This window comes from Arachis duranensis, chromosome 1 (assembly GCF_000817695.3).
Source record: "Arachis duranensis cultivar V14167 chromosome 1, aradu.V14167.gnm2.J7QH, whole genome shotgun sequence".
Classification (NCBI taxonomy): domain Eukaryota; kingdom Viridiplantae; phylum Streptophyta; class Magnoliopsida; order Fabales; family Fabaceae; genus Arachis; species Arachis duranensis.
The window spans coordinates 41,746,451-41,765,257 of NC_029772.3; the positions used below are offsets into that span (position 1 = coordinate 41,746,451).

Here is an 18,807-nt window from a genome sequence, read left to right on the forward strand (position 1 = left end):
TCTAATATTAATTTTTGTGTTCATATACTATTGTTGTTAAGAAAATTGCTCGAATTCGGCTCCGCGGTTCACATTCTCGTTAACTCGGCCGGTGTTCTTGATAGCAAGTACTCGACCATAGCCAACATTGCAGTGGAGGATTTCGATCACATTTTTAGGTACTCTAACTGGTTATTGTTTTTGGCTTTCTATTCCAAAAGTGAAATTAAACAGTTAGGATCAATTGATAAGCCTTTTATAAATTGTTGGCAATTGATTGACAGAATTTTAGTTTAGTTAGTCAAGTAGCTGCATAGTATTATAGTATGAGTTGGGATTCGAAAAGTAGAAATAATTTTCCAGTATAGGTGTTCTTGCAATAATCAGATTAGTGCTAAATTTAATTTGTCTAATTCCGAATTTGTCCAATTTTTTCTTGTTAAGAGCTCCCAATCCCAATTTGTTTTGTTCTCTGTGTTTTTCTTCATGATCATTTATGTCAATGTCATCTATACAAGAATAATTAAGAACATCTCAGATTGTATATAGAAATTCTATGAATACAGACTCATGTCTTAGATAATGTAAGTATTTATACCTATATTTATATCAAGATCATCTTCATCAGCAGTCTGGTTATCATTTTATCAGCCTCAGAAGGGTGCTGCTACTGTGTTATGCAACAAGCCCCATCAGAAGGACGTGTTTGAATAAGAATTTTATACCAGAAAATATGGAAATATGAAAAAGAGATTCAGTTGAGAAAATCTGTTTGCATCTGTATTCTCTGATTTTGAGATTTTTGATAAAAAGAAAATTAAACAAGTTTAGCTCTAAAATAGAGATATTTTGCATTGTTAAATTATTTGATTCTTTATATAACTTTATTTCTCCTAATGTATATGTACTGTTGGTGCACAAATTTGTGATCTCAATGGCACCAACAACTTGGTACGCACAATTGTAATCTCAACTCTTTTTCACAACTTCGCACAACTAACCAACAAGTGCACTGGGTCGTCCAAGTAATAAACCTTACGTGAGTAAGGGTCGATCCCACGGAGATTGTCGGCTTGAAGCAAGCTATGGTCATCTTGTAAATCTCAGTCAAGCGGATTTAAATGGTTATAGAGTTTTGATAATTAAAAGATAAATAAACATAAAATAAAGATAGAGATACTTATACAATTCATTGGTGGAAATTTCAGATAAGCGTATGGAGATGTGTTATTCCTTCTGAATCTCTGCTTTCCTACTGCCTTTATTAAATCCTTCATACTCCTTTCTATGGCAAGCTGTATGTTGGGTGTCACTGTTGTCAATGACTACTTTTTATCCTCTTAGTGAAAATGGTCCTCTACGATTTCTGTATGGCTAATCAACTGTCGGATTGCTCGTCTCGGATGAAAAATACCATGCACAGATATCGTATGGCTAATCAGCTGTTGGTTCTCGATCGTGTAGGAATAGGATTTACTATCCTTTTGCATCTGTCACCACGCCCTAAGTCGCGAGTTTGAAGCTCGTCACAGTCATCCCATCCCAGATCCTACTCGAAATACCACATACAAGGTTTAGACTTTCCAGATCTCAGGAATGCTGATAATGGATTCTTGCCTATACCATGGAGGTTCCAATCTCAGATTCAGATGCCCCATTGTCAGAGGGGAGTCGATGTGAATCATTGATTAGAAACCCAAGAGATATACATTCAAGCTTGTCTTCATGTAGAACGGAAGTGGTTGTCAATCACACGTTCATAAGTGAGAATGGTGATGAGTGTCACATAATCATCACATTCATCATGTTCTTGTGTGTAAATGAATATATTAGAATAAGAATAAGCATGAATTGAATAGAAGAATAATAGTACTTTGCATTAATACTCGAGGAATAGCAGAGCTCCACACCTTAATCTATGGTGTGTAGAAAATCCACCGTTGAAAATACATAAGAACAAGGTCCAGGCATGGCCGAATGGCCAGCCTCCCTAAATGGCACATGAATTTGAAAATAGGGAAAAAGACCTGATCCTAAGATCAAGGATGATCAAAAGATGTGAGTACAATAGTAAAAAGTTCTATTTATACTAAACTAGTTACTAGGGTTACATAAATAAGTAAATGATGCAGAAATTCACTTCCGAGCCCACTTGGTGTGTGCTTGGGCTGAGCATTGAAGATTTCACATGTAGAGGCCTTCTTTGGAGTTAAACGCCAGTTTGTAACTTGTTTCTGGCGTTTGACTCTAGCTTGCAACTTGTTTCTGGTGTTTAACGCCAGAATAGGGCAGAAAGCTGGCGTTGAACGCCAGTTTGCGTCATCTAAACTAGGGAAAAGTATGAACTATTATATATTACTGGAAAGCCCTGGATGTCTACTTTCCAAAGTAATTAAAAGTGCGCCATTTGAATTTCTTTAGCTCCAAAAAATCCATTTCGAGTGCAGGGAGGTCAGAATCCAACAGCATCAGCAGTCTTTTTTCAGCCTCTGAATCAGATTTTTGCTCAGGTCCCTCAATTTCAGCCAGAAAATACCTGAAATCACAGAAAAACACACAAACTCATAGTAAAGTCCAGAAATATGATTTTTGCTTAAAATTTAATAAAATATACTAAAAAGTAGCTAGATCCTACTAAAAAATATCTAAAAACAATGCCAAAAAGCGTATAAATTATCCGCTCATCAACTGTGTAAATTATATATATGTTTTTTGTCATGAGACAATTAACAAGGAGGACCTCTTATTTGTTGTGGTGGCTTAATAACTTTCACAGATTAAAATAAACAGTTAAGCATGTTCTGAAAATACACTAAATTATGCTGTAAAAGAATATAAGAAATTTGTGTTTAGTACTGTGCTATACTATGTTGTTAACTGAACTTATTTTAACTGTTGATGCACTCCAGCTCAAGATGAAAAATGGAGATGAGATCTTAGCTGTTAAACATGTAGATGGAGGTGGTGTTGCAACACTTATCTTGTCAATGATTATTCCCAAAGAGAAAATGCCGGGGAACAACATAGACGTATACTTACAACCTCTTATCAAAGAGTTGTGGCATGATAGTGTTCAAACATTAGATAGGTTCAAGAATGAAATGTTTACATTGCGAGCAGTATTACTGTGGACAATTAGTGATTTTCCAGGCCTTGGTAACTTATCTGGGTGGAACGTACACAGTAAATATGCTTGTCCCACATGTAACTTCAACACTGATTCATATAGATTAAAGCATGGTAGAAAATGGTATTTTTTGGGGCATCACCGTTCCTAAGAAAGGGGTCATAAGTTTAGGCTAAGTCATGCAAAATTTAATGGAAAAGTTGAGTTGAGGAATTCTCCAGCAGCACTAACAGGGTCAGAAATATTGGAACAACTTGAAGGCATCAATCTTTCATTCGGGAAGGAACTATAGGCAAGTAAAGGTAAGAGGACTCGACGAAAAGTTGTTGAAGAAGATGATAAATCGGGGATGTGGAGGTAGAAAAGCATATTTTTTTTATATTCCTTATTGGGAGTCTAACTTATTGCGCCACAATCTAGATGTTATGCATATTGAAAAGAATGTTTGCGACAATGTGTTATACACTTTGCTCAATGAGACCGGAAGGTCAAAGGATAATCTCAAAGCTCGTAAGGATCTTAAAGAAATGGGTATAAGAAAAGATTTATGGCCAGATGAAATGGGAGATATCATCCATCTTTGTTCACAATGTCAAATTTTATGAAAGATATATTCTTGCGTACTATAAAGAATATTAGAGTACCAGATGGTCTCTCGAGTAATATTTCACAGTGTGTTGACTTGAAGCAAAGAAAGCTCTCTGGATTGAAGAGCCATGATTGCCACGTCCTTCTGCAGCAACTATTACCCATTTCCATATGTACTGTGCTACTAGATAAAGTTACTGCAGCGCTAATAGAGTTGTCTTCATTCTTTCAATAGTTGTGCTCTAAAAGCTTAAGTCTTACTAAACTTGAGAAGCTCCAACCTCGAATAATCCTTACCCTTTGTCATTTAGAAATGTTGTTCCCTCATTCTTTCTTTACAATCATGGTTCATTTAACCTGTCATCTAGTTGATGAAGCAAAACTTGGAGGACTAATACACTATAGGTGGATGTATCCTATTGAGACGTAAATATCTCTTTTCAATCATTGTTCATTTAATCTGTCACTTAGTTATATCTTGCTTACTAAAGCCAATTATACAAACTAGGTATTTAGGACATTTGAAGTCCTATGTACGAAACAAAGCTAAATCAGAAGGTTCTATAGCTGAGGGATATGTGGCTAAAGAAGCTCTTACATTTTGCTCTCGATACTTAGAAGGGATTGAGACAAGATTTAATAGGCCACCACGTGTTGATGATCGTTCGGATGGTAATTACAGTACACATGTTGATTCGCTTTTTCCACAAATGAGTAACTCTAAGGGAGCTTTCACAGTATTTGAGTTGTCACCTATGGAAAAAAAACAAGCACATCGCTATATGGTTCTAAATTGTCCATATATCAAACCGTTCATTGATTAAGTGCTTAAGGATTTGCGTACATGTTTTTTATTTACATGAAAATAGTTGTTTAGTTAGAGTTAAACTTCCATATCTAACAGTGACTTCAAAGATTTTGTACGAAGACGATCTAAGGGTAGAAGGCCTTCAAATGTAGAGATAGAAAAAAGAGTCAATAAAGATTTTGTTACTTGGTTTCCTACGCAGATAAATAGAAAAGTGATATTTTTTGCTAATATTGAGCAGTATTTATGGATATAATAACTAATATGTTGTTCTATCATAATAGCTTATGAACCCAGACATTATGAATACTGTGCATGAGGATTTGAGATACTTAGCAAGGGGTCCATCACGATATGCCAAGTGGTTTTCTACATTTAGTATCAATGGGTTCTCCTTTCGAACTACCAATCGAGACAATAGGTTAAAGACCCAGAATAGTGGAGTTTTCTTAATGTCTTCAACTTCTTGTGTTGCTAGCGCTAGTGATGCTAATGTTAGGAATGCTGATTTGTCATATTATGGCAAATTAGAAGATATTATAGAACTAAACTACAATGCCTAATTTCATGTTACTTTATTCAAATGTAAATGGGCTGACACCACTAGAGAATGAGGTTGTAGAAAGGATAGTTGGGGTTTTACTTCTGTTAATTTTTCACAAGTAATACATAGTGGTGACCGAGAGGAAGATGATCCATATATTAAAGTCTCACAAGCTCAAATGGTGTATTTTGTCAATGATGAAGTGAACAAAGATTGGAGTGTTGTCGTGCATTTGAAGGCAAGAGACTCATATGATATGGGGGAAAATGAAGATGATGAAGCATGCGAGAATGAGCCATGGTTAGAGCAAAACTTGGATTCTTTATTTGAAAATGGTGATAATCTATCATTGTTAAGAGATGAGGTAGATGATGAACAACTAGATGATGACATTGGAGAAGACGAGCACATGTCGGAATAGTTAGTAGGTTAAATTAATTTATATTTAAGTTTTCATTTAGTTATAATTCACATTTTATCTATACTTATTAATTATTTTATTTCCAACTATTATTTTGGTGTTCCTGTGAGATCAACTAATGTTAATAGGTTACATTATAGTAGCGCCTGCTAATACATACTAGTTACCAGGTCTTCAAATTTAACTTGCAGATATGTAACTTGCCAAATTTCTTGATCTATTATGCAGATATACCAAAGCAAAAGGGTACAAGAATATACTTAAAGCAGCAGCAGCTGCAAATTCTTCATAAGACAAGTCAATTGTAGTTGCAAATTCATCCTGAGACAAGTCGGCAGCTTCAAATGCATCACAAGTCAAGTCCACAGCAGCTGTAAATTCCTCCCGAGAGACATCGACAGCTTCAAATTTCTCCCAAGACAAGTCAGCAGCAGCTGCAAATTTCTCCCGGGACAAGTTGGCAGCTTCAAATTCCTCCTGGGACAAGTTGGCAGCTTCAAGTTCCTCCCGGACAAGTCGTCAGCAGCTGCAAGTTCATCCCGAGACAAGTCGGCAGCTTCAAATTCTTCTAAGCATCCATCCGAACCTAGACGTAAACGTGGACGTGAATCTAAACATTATTAGAATGTTGATGCCATAGGCATGTATAGATGTTTTATTATGTTATTATTATCAAATTAAGTTCATCAATTAACTAATATAACTAAAAGTTTTGTCTTACGGTCCCCACATTATTTAACTAAGACAGAGACATAATTATTAAACTTGTAATTAGTTAAGCAGGATTAAAAATAAATAGAAATACTATAAAAAGAAAGCCTACGAATTAGGAGCAAGTTTCTTTTCTCACTTTGAGCATGCAAGTCATTAATTAAACGTGCATGAAATTTCAAATATATTGTCTTGAAGCTCAAAAAGCAAGAAGCATTCGGAACCTAAAATAAAGAACAAACACATTATTGGTTTAGAGAATACTAGTGTGTGAAATTATTATATATTAATTAAGCAGCCATGATTCCTTAAGAATTATGTCCGACTAAGTTATCTGCCAATGAATAATAATCACTACTACATACAGGGCTAGGCGGTGTGATTCTTTGAGTCATGAATCACGCGGTGAAAAAGAAGCCATGAAGAAAAAGGAATAATAAGCCAAACTTCTATTTGTGCTTTCATGCCATTTTTAATGGGAAGGGAACGAAATTCTGGCAGCAATACCCAAAAAATTATAGCAGATTAACATTAACTAAATTGTATTTTAGGGCTTTAATTAAATAAGACTTTACCATTTTATTAGTACAGCAAATTTTATTTATTTTATTCTTTAGTCGCTCATTTACTCATTTATTTATACTCATTTGTCTATTTTAGATGAATACGAAGATAGTACACACCTTCATTTATTAGTAAAGGATGTGCATAATTTGGCAGAAGGTTTGTGCATAATTGTCAATTTCGATAAACATCATGCAGCAATTGGAGAAGCAGCTGGACTCCTTGCAGGAGTTTGTGGGCAATTGGCCACTAATTGTGTAGCATTTCCAATCAGTTTTGAAAAGTGGTCAGACATTCTAGCAAACTTTTTTGAAAATCAATGGAATATTTTTATTCTAGTAAGAAGATTACTCAAACTCTAAAGCTTATTTCTTTGCCATTATTTAGTTATATTTGCTGGTTAATATATATTCTTTGTTATAATATTGAAGGCTCGATTTTGCTTCAAAATAAGTGATAACTTGGCCAAACAATTTTTGCTCCAATCGCTTGGCAAAAAATGAAGGGAACATAGGATAAAGTTTTGGAATGATTTTTATGATCCGAGGTTGAGTAAAACCAAGATCATAAATAATGCACCAGAAGATATTGCTCCTGATTAATGGGCTTTATTCGTAGAATATCGTTTGAAGCCTAAAACTCAGGTAAGTACTTACTCTCCTAGTTAAATGTTGTCCTTTTTTACAGCCTTTGGAATATATATAATTATTAGACATACCCACTAAAAAGCCTTATATGAAGTAGATATTGCTGCTGCCTGCTCTTGTATTTTATTTTATATAGAGTTGGTAATGAACTAGTGATAGCTTCTCATGCAGTAGTGCTGCACTCTTTTGCTCTCTTGAAACCATTATTATTGTTATTATTATTATTTTTTGACTCTCTTTTTATAAGCTTTGTTATATGCTGAATGCATGTTTGCCTCTATTTAATTGTGTCCAAATTTAACTTGCAAAAACTTTGTAAGAGGAATAAAAAATTCGGCAAAAACAAATAATTCCTCATACTTTAGGTGCTAAATCAATTACACGAAGAAGGGCTGAATTGGTAATCAGTTAATGCATGCATATCTAATCTATCTCAAATATAATGCATGCATTATCTCTTAATTTTCTGCATATCTAATCTATCAAAAATAATAATTAGATGAATTATATATACATGATTGAAGTTAGCAAGCTGCTATTTTTTGATCGAGTTTTTCTACTTTTCTTAAATTTTAGACGGAAGAGACGGGAAAAGAAGTTAGTAGGGTTCAAATGTGGGACATTACTCAAAAAAAAAATAGATGGATGTTATGTTAATGAAAAGGTTAAAGAAATAGCGGTAAGACTAAATTGCAATAAGTAACTTGCTTGTATTTTTTTTCTTTCTTTTTTATAAGATAATACTATTTTTTATTCTTTCTCTTTCTTTTTATATATGTAGAAGAAGATTGAAGCACATAGCAGCCAACAACTGATGGAATCAACTGTTAATTCTCCTGTTGATGCTCTTGGAGTAGTTTTTGGGAAAGAGCACCTTGGTCGTATTCGAGGTTTAGGTATGGGAGATGTTCCAACAATTGCTTTCAAGAACAACATTACAAGGATTAGTCAAATGAATTTAGGTTCTTCAAATGATGCTGGCACATCATCTACTTGTGGTCCAAATGTGCAAGAAGAGTTGGATACCGTTAAAGCGCAATTGAAAGTGCTAGTCTCCTATATTGCTTCTAAGGAAGGAGGTAAAATTCCAATACAATTAGCTGGAATGTTCCCTATTTAACAAGTTTTACAGGTACAAATACAATTATCCTCTTTTTTTTTCTTTGCTTTATCTCCTTCAGTATTTCTTAGGTTCATAGTAAGGAAATCCTTCCTCAATTCATTAATGGAATGTTGTTAGATTAGGAAGTTATAATCCTATAGCTATTTATGGATTAATTCATAAATTAAAAACATTACAAGAAATATGTTGAATATTGATATAGTTTCCTGTATCAATTATAGCTTTAATATGCTACAGCCTACATAGAATGGTGTTTGGGATTGTTGTTGCTCCTCATATATTACTAAATTCTTTTATAATTACTGAAATGTAGATGGTTATCGGATCTTTTAGTACTTTGTTTAAGTGAATTTTGTTGGTCTGGATAATCGTTTTTGTGCTAGTTCCTCTCCGTATCCTTCTCTTGAAGGTTTGGAGGATGAGAAGGAATGCATTACCACTTGCTCTGATGAAGATGAAGCTAAGTAGTTCAATTCCTCCTATATATATATATATACACGCACTATCTAATAACTAGCATTATATATTCCCATAATTAAGTTATATATATATATATTTAATTTGCTTATTTGATTGTTGATTAATGAATAAGAAGGTTATCTCACAGTGATGAAGCATATAAATTTTTTTCAGAGATCAGAATTAATTAACATGTATGTGTGCCTGTATTGAATGAAAGAAATTTAAATACTTCATTATTGAACTACTATATAATCCTCGGTTATTATTAAGGACTTAATTAAAGTGTTTGAAATCTTTCTCATATTTTGGTTTTGATTGATTTTTTTTTAATTTAATGTGTATGATGAGTGTTTGAAATCTTTTTCGTATTTAATTTGCTCTTTTATGTGAATTTTTTTAGATGAATTCAAATTCATAATTATTCACTTATTATTAATATATTTCTTTTTCTTGCATTTTTCGTGCTCATAATAATTATATTTTTGTTGTAGAAATTTGATCAAGAGAGTGAGATTCCATCACCAAAAGAATTAGGAAGTATGTCTTCTGGAACAAGCAACAAGGAAGCATGACCTTGCTTGATATGTTAAAGACGTATATTAAGGATTATATGTTAAGACGTATTATTGAAAAATATTATTTTGATACTTTGTTTTTGGATTATGACATTTCAATTATGACTTGGATTATGACTTTTGGATCATGTATGAATTAAAAATCATCTTATAATGTTGATTTATTGCTATGCCTTTTGGTTATTATGAGATTTTTGAGTGAGTTTCGAAAATATCACTTTAAATTGGTGGTTTCAATCTTATTTTAAAAAGCATAAAATTATCATCATAATTAGGTACAAACGGCGGTTAAAAACCCTTATTTTAAATGAAAACGATGCTATTATACGCTGGTAAAAACAGCGGTTAAAAACTTCATTTTAAACGAAAGTGATGCCATTATAACCCAGTAAAAACGGCGGTTAGAAATTGCCATTTTAAACACAAAAGATGCCATTATAACCTGGTAAAAACGGCTGTTATAGCCGCCATTTTAAACAATTCAAAAAACTTTTATTTTAACCCTCACAAAACCGCCATAATAACCAAAATGGCACCCAAAATAACGGCGTTTTTTGGAGGCGTCATTTTTGGTAATAATGGTGGTTCTAACTACTATAATTTCCAAAAATAATCGCCGTTTTAACCCTATTTTTTGTAGTGAATTACCATACACTCGTTAGTTATTTAGAAAAATTGAGTTTAAGAAAAAGAATAAATACAATGGCAGCGGTTATATTATCGTTTCTTAGTTTATGTCGCAGTTATTGTCTGTCATATAATAATTGAATGTTTAAAATAGTAAAAAATTTAAAAATTGTTAAAAAGTATAAACATGAAATTTTTTATTTTTGTAAAAAACCAAAATATTCTACATATAATAGTTTATATTCTTGTAATTAAAGATACTTTACATTTCTTTCCTAATAATCTAAAAATTAATTCCATTAGGTACATATAGTAATTAAAACTATAGCACTTTTTTTATTGTCCACTTGTCAACTTCTTGCTTAGCTCATAGATACAAAGCCAAAAAAAAGAATGCATCTAATTTTAGATAAAATAAAATCAGTATCTATGATTCAGAGTATTTTCCAAAACAATACCAGCTAGAATACCAAATTTTTTTAGTTTTCTCTAATAACTAAATTAACGATTAGCATGTGAAAAGATCACGTGATACCATAGTTACTCAATTAAAACTAAGACATAATTGCATTCCACTCTCATTTTTTCTTTTCCAATTTTTTTTATAAAATATAAAAATTTTAATTTCCAAAACAAATTAAAAATATATGATTTTTTAATATCTATTTTTTGGTGTTGTCATAAAATTTGTTTAACAAATAGACAAACTTGTCTATTTATATAAAATTTGCTTATGCATTTGGCAAATTTACTCGAGTTATGGTATAATTTGGATTGTATTGGTATATTTTTATTTTTTTAATTAGTCTAATTTTATTTAAATAATTTAAATTTTAGATTATCAAATTTAATTTTAAAATTTAAATAGATATAATTTAAATAATTAATAATTTAATTTGATAAAAATAAAAATACTCATTATTATTGTACTCATATGATTAATTATATTTATCCAATTTTCAAAAAGTTAACTATCTGAAACTATTAATTTTAAATTAAAAAAATATACTTGTATTATTTTTAAATTAAATAAACATACACGTATTATTTTAAATTTTGTTAATTTAAATAAACGTACTCGTATTATTTTAAATAATTTTACAACGAATAAAAGTAGATTTATTTGAAAATTTTAAATTTTAAATAAACGTACGCGTACTATAAGTATAATTATATTTTAATTCAAATTTGATGATTTTAAACTATTAATTTTTAAAATAAATAAATATAATTAATAATATGAAAATATTATGGTTATGTTTATTTTTATCAAATTAAATTAAATTGTTAAATTTAAATTATATCTATTTAAATATTAAATTATTTAAATAAAATAAGAATAATTAAAAAAAATAAAATATATCAATAGGATTTAAATTATAGCATGATCCAAGTAAATTGGCTGAATTTTATGAAAACACACAAAAAAATGGATCTTGAAAAATAATAATGTATTTTTAAATTTTAATTAGGTTTGGGAATTAAAATTTTTATTTATTTTATAAAAGAAAAAAAAATTCTCTCTCGAATATATTATCTTTGATAAACAAATAACAGTCTTGAAACTATACCAAAAGCTTAACGAAATTGCTGGATTCTTGGCCAACCAATTTCAATTATTCATGTGATGTGATTTGGCATTTCTCTCACGTTAACCCACCCCCTTCCATGTAGCTAATTAAATTAGCATCATAATACAAAGTTTTTTTATCGTGTTTAGTTTACTAAATATCCATTTTTCTCTCGTTTTCCATAGTGACATGGCCAATCCAACACAAACCTCTCTTTTCTGTTTGGTGCATTCCACAGACCATTCCCGTTAATAGAACTCTTTCCAATTTCCACACACACACGAAACAAATAGAGCCCCACGTTTGGCTTCAATTTAACTCCTCTCATATAAAACCACCTGCGGCCTCTTCCTTCTAGTTTTCTACTTTCTCCTCCATTCTCGTAAATAAAAAAAAATAAAACAAAATTTGGAAAAATAATAAAAGAAGATGGGAGAAGAGAAGGGTTGGTCTGTGAACGTGCCCTTGTTGAACGGGGGAAATGAAGAAGGGTCTCGGCAACCGAGCAGAAGGGTTGTGATTGGGGCAGTGTGCGGGTTCTTGGTACTGATTTCGTTAGCGGCATTGATAGGATTTCACAATGCATATAGTGGGGAGACCTTGTATTGTGCGGTTCAAGGAACAACGCATGGACAGCCAATTCTTTCGCGAGGGGTGTCGGCCGGTGTATCGGAGAAGACCAATAGGCATTTGGGAGCAAAGCCATTCCCTGGCTGGAGCAACACCATGCTCTCGTGGCAGAGGACTGCCTTCCACTTCCAGCCCGATAAGAACTGGATGAACGGTAATGCCTCCTCTTTCTTCTTCTTCTCCTTCATACTTGTTAATTAATTAATCAATAGAAAGAGCATTTATATGTTTTTTTAATGCCCTCATATATGTATACCCCATAACAATCACTAAATTAATTATTTATATAAAATATATATTAAAAATAAACTAAACAGTTTATGTATTCATACATAAATATATAATGATTTAATTTGATAGTTAATTTTTTCTGTTAGCGTAACATTTTTGTTTTTTTAAACGAAAATGTTCAATCAATTTAAAAATAAAATAAAATGAAATTTTTTTTTATTTGTTTGTTTGGTCTTCTACGTTCCATGGAGATAGAACAATGGAGATGGAACAGAGGCAAACCTACGTGCAATTATATATCTTTCATGTTTAAACACAAGCTAAATTCAAATGTTAAGTGACGACAATATCAAACATAATCAACTATAATATTGAATAGGAGGGATTGGTACACGTTTCTTTATATATAAAAAATTATGTTTTTGTTCTTTCAAAATTTGAATTTAGAAATTTTTATTAAAAGAAAAATTATTTATTAAAATTAAAAGAAAAATTATTTGAATGGAAATTGTATTGGAATGAAATAAGTATTGAGTATACTCACATTTTGTAAAACAGGTAGATACTTGTTAGCTATTCATTAAGTCTCCGATCTTTTCATTTCTTATTAATACAAAATTACTCTAAAAATACTAAAAATAATTACCAAATATACGACTATTCTAATATATGTTCAGGTGCAATATATTTTATTACTGTATTACAATAAAAATTATTTCTTTTCATTTAAATTTAAATTATAAAGCACTTTTATTCTAGACTTTCTTATCTCAACTTAACATTTTCCGTCCCTTATCTTTGTCTGGCTTCTCTGGTTTGCTCTGATGGTGTGGAAAACGTGCTTGGCTCCCTTCAGATCCTAATGGTAAGAGGATTTTTATCTTATTTTATAGTTTAGAATATATATTTATAAGTAAAGAAAAAAAAAAAGAGTACGCTTTAAGAAAAATATATTGAAATAATTTGAATGAAAATAGCCCTACTTGCACAATTTTGAGTTTTTGTTAACAAAATTTTATTTTTAGTAATGTTATATATGTGCGTTAGACTAATATTATTAGTCAATAGAATTAAGGTTTATTTAGGTGAACTTCTAAAAAAAGATATTTTTTTAAGATTTTTTTTTCAAAAAATCTTTTATATTTAGGTATAATAATATAAAAGTATGTATTTATTTATTTATTACCTAAAAAAACATTTTTTGTTTTTAAAGAAAAAATCTTTTTAAAAAGGATAAAAATGGTAACTTCTCAAAAAAGATATATTTTTTTAATTTTTTTAGTATTTTTATTTTTACTATTAAAAATTTACCAAATACGCTAAATATAAAAAAATATTTTTTATTAATTTAATGGTGCTCAAACAAACACTTAATGCAATTCCTATTTTCTTTCTTAAATGAATTAACATTTTAATGTATAATTTGAATTATATTTATTAATTTTAGTGACTATTGATAAAAATGAGTTCTCTATTCTCTTTGCCTCTCGTTTACCAGAGTGCTGCTAAAAGTTTTAATTTAATGTCAATATTTTTTTCCTCATTTAAATTGCGTTTTGTTTATGTTTTATTTTTTATTTTTATTTTAATATTTTTGTTTCTTTTTATAAAAAAATAAAAATAAAAGAAAATAATTATTTTTTATTTTATAAAATTATAAAAATATAAAATGCTAAAAATATAAACAAAAAATAAGTAGCACTTTTCTTTTTAAGACCAAGTTATGTTTTCATGGATGAATGATGAATCAGAAAGTTTTTAAATTGATCACATTTAGTATTTATTTTTTTTATTTTTAGGTAATTTTCTTATAATTAACTTATTGATAAAATTTGTATTTATTTTTTATTTACCCTTTAAATCATTTTATTCGTAAAATGTTTTAATATTCAAACATCATTATAATATCTCAGGACCTGTATACTACAAGGAATGGTATCACTTCTTCTACCAGTATAATCCAAACGATGCCGTTTGGGGTGACATAGTTTGGGGCCACGCAGTGTCAAGGGACATGATACATTGGCTTTACCTTCCAATCGCAATGGTTCCAGACCAATGGTACGATGCAAATGGTGTGTGGACCGGCTCAGCCACCATCTTATCCGATGGCCAACTCGTCATGCTCTACACCGGTTCGACCAACGAGTCGGTTCAAGTACAAAACCTGGCTTATCCGGCTGATCCTTCCGACCCTCTCCTTCTGAATTGGACCAAGTACGACAAAAACCCGGTTCTATCCCCTCCTCCGGGCATTCATTACCGCGACTTCCGCGATCCGACGACGGCCATGCTGACGTCGGAAGGCAAGTGGCGTATCAGCATTGGGTCCAAGATCAACAAAACCGGCATTGCGCTTATCTATGACACTGAGGATTTCAAAAATTTCGAGCTCAAGAATGGGTGGCTCCGGGCCGTGCAGGGAACCGGTATGTGGGAGTGCGTTGACTTTTATCCAGTGTCAAGCATCAATGATGTTGGATTGGATACCTCTGCCTATGGGGATGGTGTTAAGCATGTGGTGAAGGTGAGCTTGGATGATGATAGAAATGATTACTATGCAATTGGTTCTTATGATGAGAAGCTTGCAAGCTTCTTGCCTGATGATGTTAAGAATGATGTTGGTATTGGACTGAGGTATGACTATGGTAATTTCTATGCTTCCAAGACATTCTTTGATCCAAGTAAGCAAAGGAGAATCTTGTGGGGTTGGATTACAGAGTATGATAGCGAGTGTGTTGATAGAACCAAGAGCTGGGCATCACTTCAGGTATTGCGTTTTGAAGCCTTTAGTTTCGTCTTTTATATTTTAACAATAGTGTCTTTCAAACTTATGTTTGATAAAATTAAACTCAAAATAATATTTAATAAGTATAAATAATAATTGTGTTTGGTGAAATAATTTTTAATATTTAAAAAATTTGTAGAAAATATAAATATAAAACAAGTATAAGTATATAATTTTTTTATGGGTTAATAGTTAAATTAGTTCATGAAAGATAAGACATTCTTTAAATTCATCTTTTAAAGATTTTTTCAATCAAATTGGTCCTTTAAAGATTACGAATTAATCATATATGTCCTTCAATTACTTCACTCACAATTTTCTTAACGATTGATGATGTGAAATGTTAACTGATGATAGCATACATGACACATAACATGTACAATTGGACGTTGATTAACTATGCTTACTGAAAATTTATCAATTTAGTCGTTAGGTTATATTAGGAATAAGATTTTTGTAATTGAAAAAAATGACTAAATTAATAAATTTTCATAAATATATCTAATCAATATCTAATTAGACATATTAGATATTATATATGTTATTAAGTAATGTTTTACAATATCAATCATTAAAAAAATTATTAATAGAGTAACTAGAAGATAAATATGATTAATTTGTAATTTTTAAAGGACTAATTTAATTAAAAAAATCTTTCAGGGATAAATTTAAAAAATATCTTATCTTTTATGGACTAATTTAACTATTAACCTATTTTTTTATTTATGTTAGATGTCAAATTTAACAATTTGTATAGAATATATGGTGAAATATAAAATATATTTTGAAAATAAATTAAACAATATATATTTATACACAAAGCATTGTTTGGTTTCGATTCTTCTATATTATACTAAAAAATATACCGCTATATTTTAATTGTGCAGGGCATTCCGAGGACAGTGAGACTTGATAGGAAGACATGGAGCAATTTGATTCAGTGGCCTGTTGAGGAGGTGAATAGTTTAAGATTGAGAAGCAGTGAGTTTAAGGATTTGAAGGCCAAGCCTGGTTCAGTTGTTCCACTACAAGTTGAAACAGCCACACAGGTTAGCGTCCATGTTGTCATATTGACTAAGAAGGAATTGAGTGAATACATCACTATGGTGGCAATTATTTTGAAAAGACAGACAAAAAAAATATTTAATCTGATCTTTGATATTTTTGTTTTGGGATTAATTAATTTTTGTGCAAAAAAAAATAACATTAATTTTTTTAATATAAGAGTTAATCAATTTCATAAAAATAAAATTCAAGAGTTCAGTTGAATATTTTTTTTTTGTCAAAAGTTTCATTATTTTTTAAAGTAATTTTAAGAGCTGTTTTAGATTTTTTTCTATATATAATATGATGAACAAATATATCAAAAGGAAAAAGATTAAAGATTAATTCTTTTACAATTAATAATCAGTGCTAATATTTTGAGTGTGTTTAAAAATAAGCTTAAATAATTTTGTGCACATTATAGACAGATATAATTTTTTTTATTTATTAAAATCACAATTAAGTATAATCTTTGCTTTTTTTTTTGTGACATAATCATTAAATCAATCATATTATTATAAATGAAATTAATTATGTAAAATAAAAATTAATTTTATTTCAAAATTGATAAAATTATTATTTGGCTTTATATTTTTTTCATTTATTTAATATACATTTTTCATCACCACCAATAACCATGACCACCATTAGATTATTGTGGATCTTTACCACGTCTTTTCTTCTCCAAAATCTTCTCTTTTATATAAATAACTAGATGATAAAATTAATTTTTATATTTTTAACATACTAGATCATTTCAATTTCAACTGTTTCTATAAAAGAAAATGGAGAGATTCTAGTTTACTTATAATGTAAATTCCCCGAATTTACAAATTAATTCAATTCGTATTTCTTATTCATTTCAAACAAAGAATTTAATTTTAAAATGAAATTAAGAATTCTAACTCTTGTATTCCAAACACAACCTAAGGGGTTTTTTCATTCATATGTAATGATATTTCTTTAAAAAAAAAAAAACATTCGAATTCTTGTTCTTATTCATTTTTTCTAAAAATAAATCATTTAATTTTCTTGTAAAATCAAAATAATAACTTATTAGAAGTTAATATATTTAAGTATTATAATTTACTTAATAAAATACATAAAACAATACTTTACCAAATGATACATTTGGTGAAAGACAAATTGTTCTTAATAATATTAAATTTGATAACAAATTAGTCTAAAAATATTTTTCAAGTACCAAATGAATTACAAAAGTATTATTTAATTATTTTATTCAATTTTCTAATATATTTTTATATTACAACGTATATTTCTAAATAGCTATTTATTTAACTACATGTTAAGTAATTATTGTAAAAGATTTATTTGAGTTTGTTAATTTTTGCCTCTTATATAGTTATATTACTACGAGATTCCTGCCTCCGTAGCTTGCCTAATGTATATTTGTTGGATAATGTAACAGTTGGATATTGTTGCGGAATTTGAAGTAGACAAGGAAGCACTGGAGACGACATTACCGGAGAGCGATACAGACTACATTTGCGAAAGCAGCGGCGGAGCTTCTGGCCGTGGTGCCTTGGGACCTTTTGGTCTTCTTGTGTTAGCAGATGCTGGACTTTCTGAATTTACTCCTTTGTACTTCTATGTCTCCAAAGGACTCAATGGAAGTCTTCGCACTACTTTCTGCTCTGACCAGTCAAGGTATTGTTTAAATCAACTATCATTTATTAATGTATAAATATATGTGTTTAATTTACTTTCAAATGTATATTTCATATTTTATATTGAAATTTTGTTACCCTGGTTTTTTGTAGGTCTTCTGTAGCAACGAATGTTAACAAGAAGGTGTTAGGTAGCGTTGTGCCAGTTTTTGGAGGTGAAAAGTTGTCTTTAAGAGTACTGGTGGACCATTCTATAGTTGAAAGCTTTGCTCAAGGTGGAAGGACTTGTGTCACATCTCGGGTGTATCCAACAAGAGCAATCTATGGAGCTGCCAAATTATTCGTCTTCAACAATGCAACTGATGCCACTGTCACAGCATCAATCAAAGTTTGGCAGATGAACTCTGCATTTATTCGCCCATACCACCCTGAAACTGACACTTAGAATATCTTCATCTTGGCTCATCAAAATTATTCTTGAACATTTTTCGGTTTTTAGTTAGAGAGGACACAAAAGAAAAAAGGCCTTGTAGTGAATTACCCAGAGTTTGTTACCGGTTATTCTTCAAAGGCTAATACCCGCGATTTTTAGTTTGATTAATGACTGGTAAAGTAGTTGTAATTTGATCATGTCAATGCAATTGTACTTGCAAGAATTCCATTTATGACTCAGTATTTGATATCAACAATGCTAGAAACAAAAGGCTATTAGCAAAAAATCATACAAATACTTTGAGTG

General features: G+C 30.5%; 1 protein-coding gene across 2 annotated transcripts; it reads left to right on the forward strand.

The window, feature by feature from the left end:
- Window positions 1-12,458: 12,458 nt before the first annotated feature.
- Window positions 12,459-18,607, forward strand: LOC107487035 (acid beta-fructofuranosidase-like). 2 transcript variants are annotated; one of them, XM_016107619.3, is made up of 6 exons: window positions 12,459-12,531; window positions 13,465-13,473; window positions 14,522-15,378; window positions 16,284-16,445; window positions 17,870-18,108; window positions 18,222-18,607. In XM_016107619.3, exons 1-6 carry the CDS (start codon window positions 12,474-12,476, stop codon window positions 18,511-18,513), a joined length of 1,617 nt encoding a protein of 538 aa, XP_015963105.2. In that variant the 5' UTR covers window positions 12,459-12,473; the 3' UTR covers window positions 18,514-18,607. The 2 variants fall into 2 exon arrangements, with proteins under 2 accessions (XP_015963105.2, XP_052110485.1); XM_052254525.1 differs by lacking the exon at window positions 13,465-13,473 and having other exon boundaries at window positions 12,462-12,531.
- Window positions 18,608-18,807: the final 200 nt, after the last annotated feature.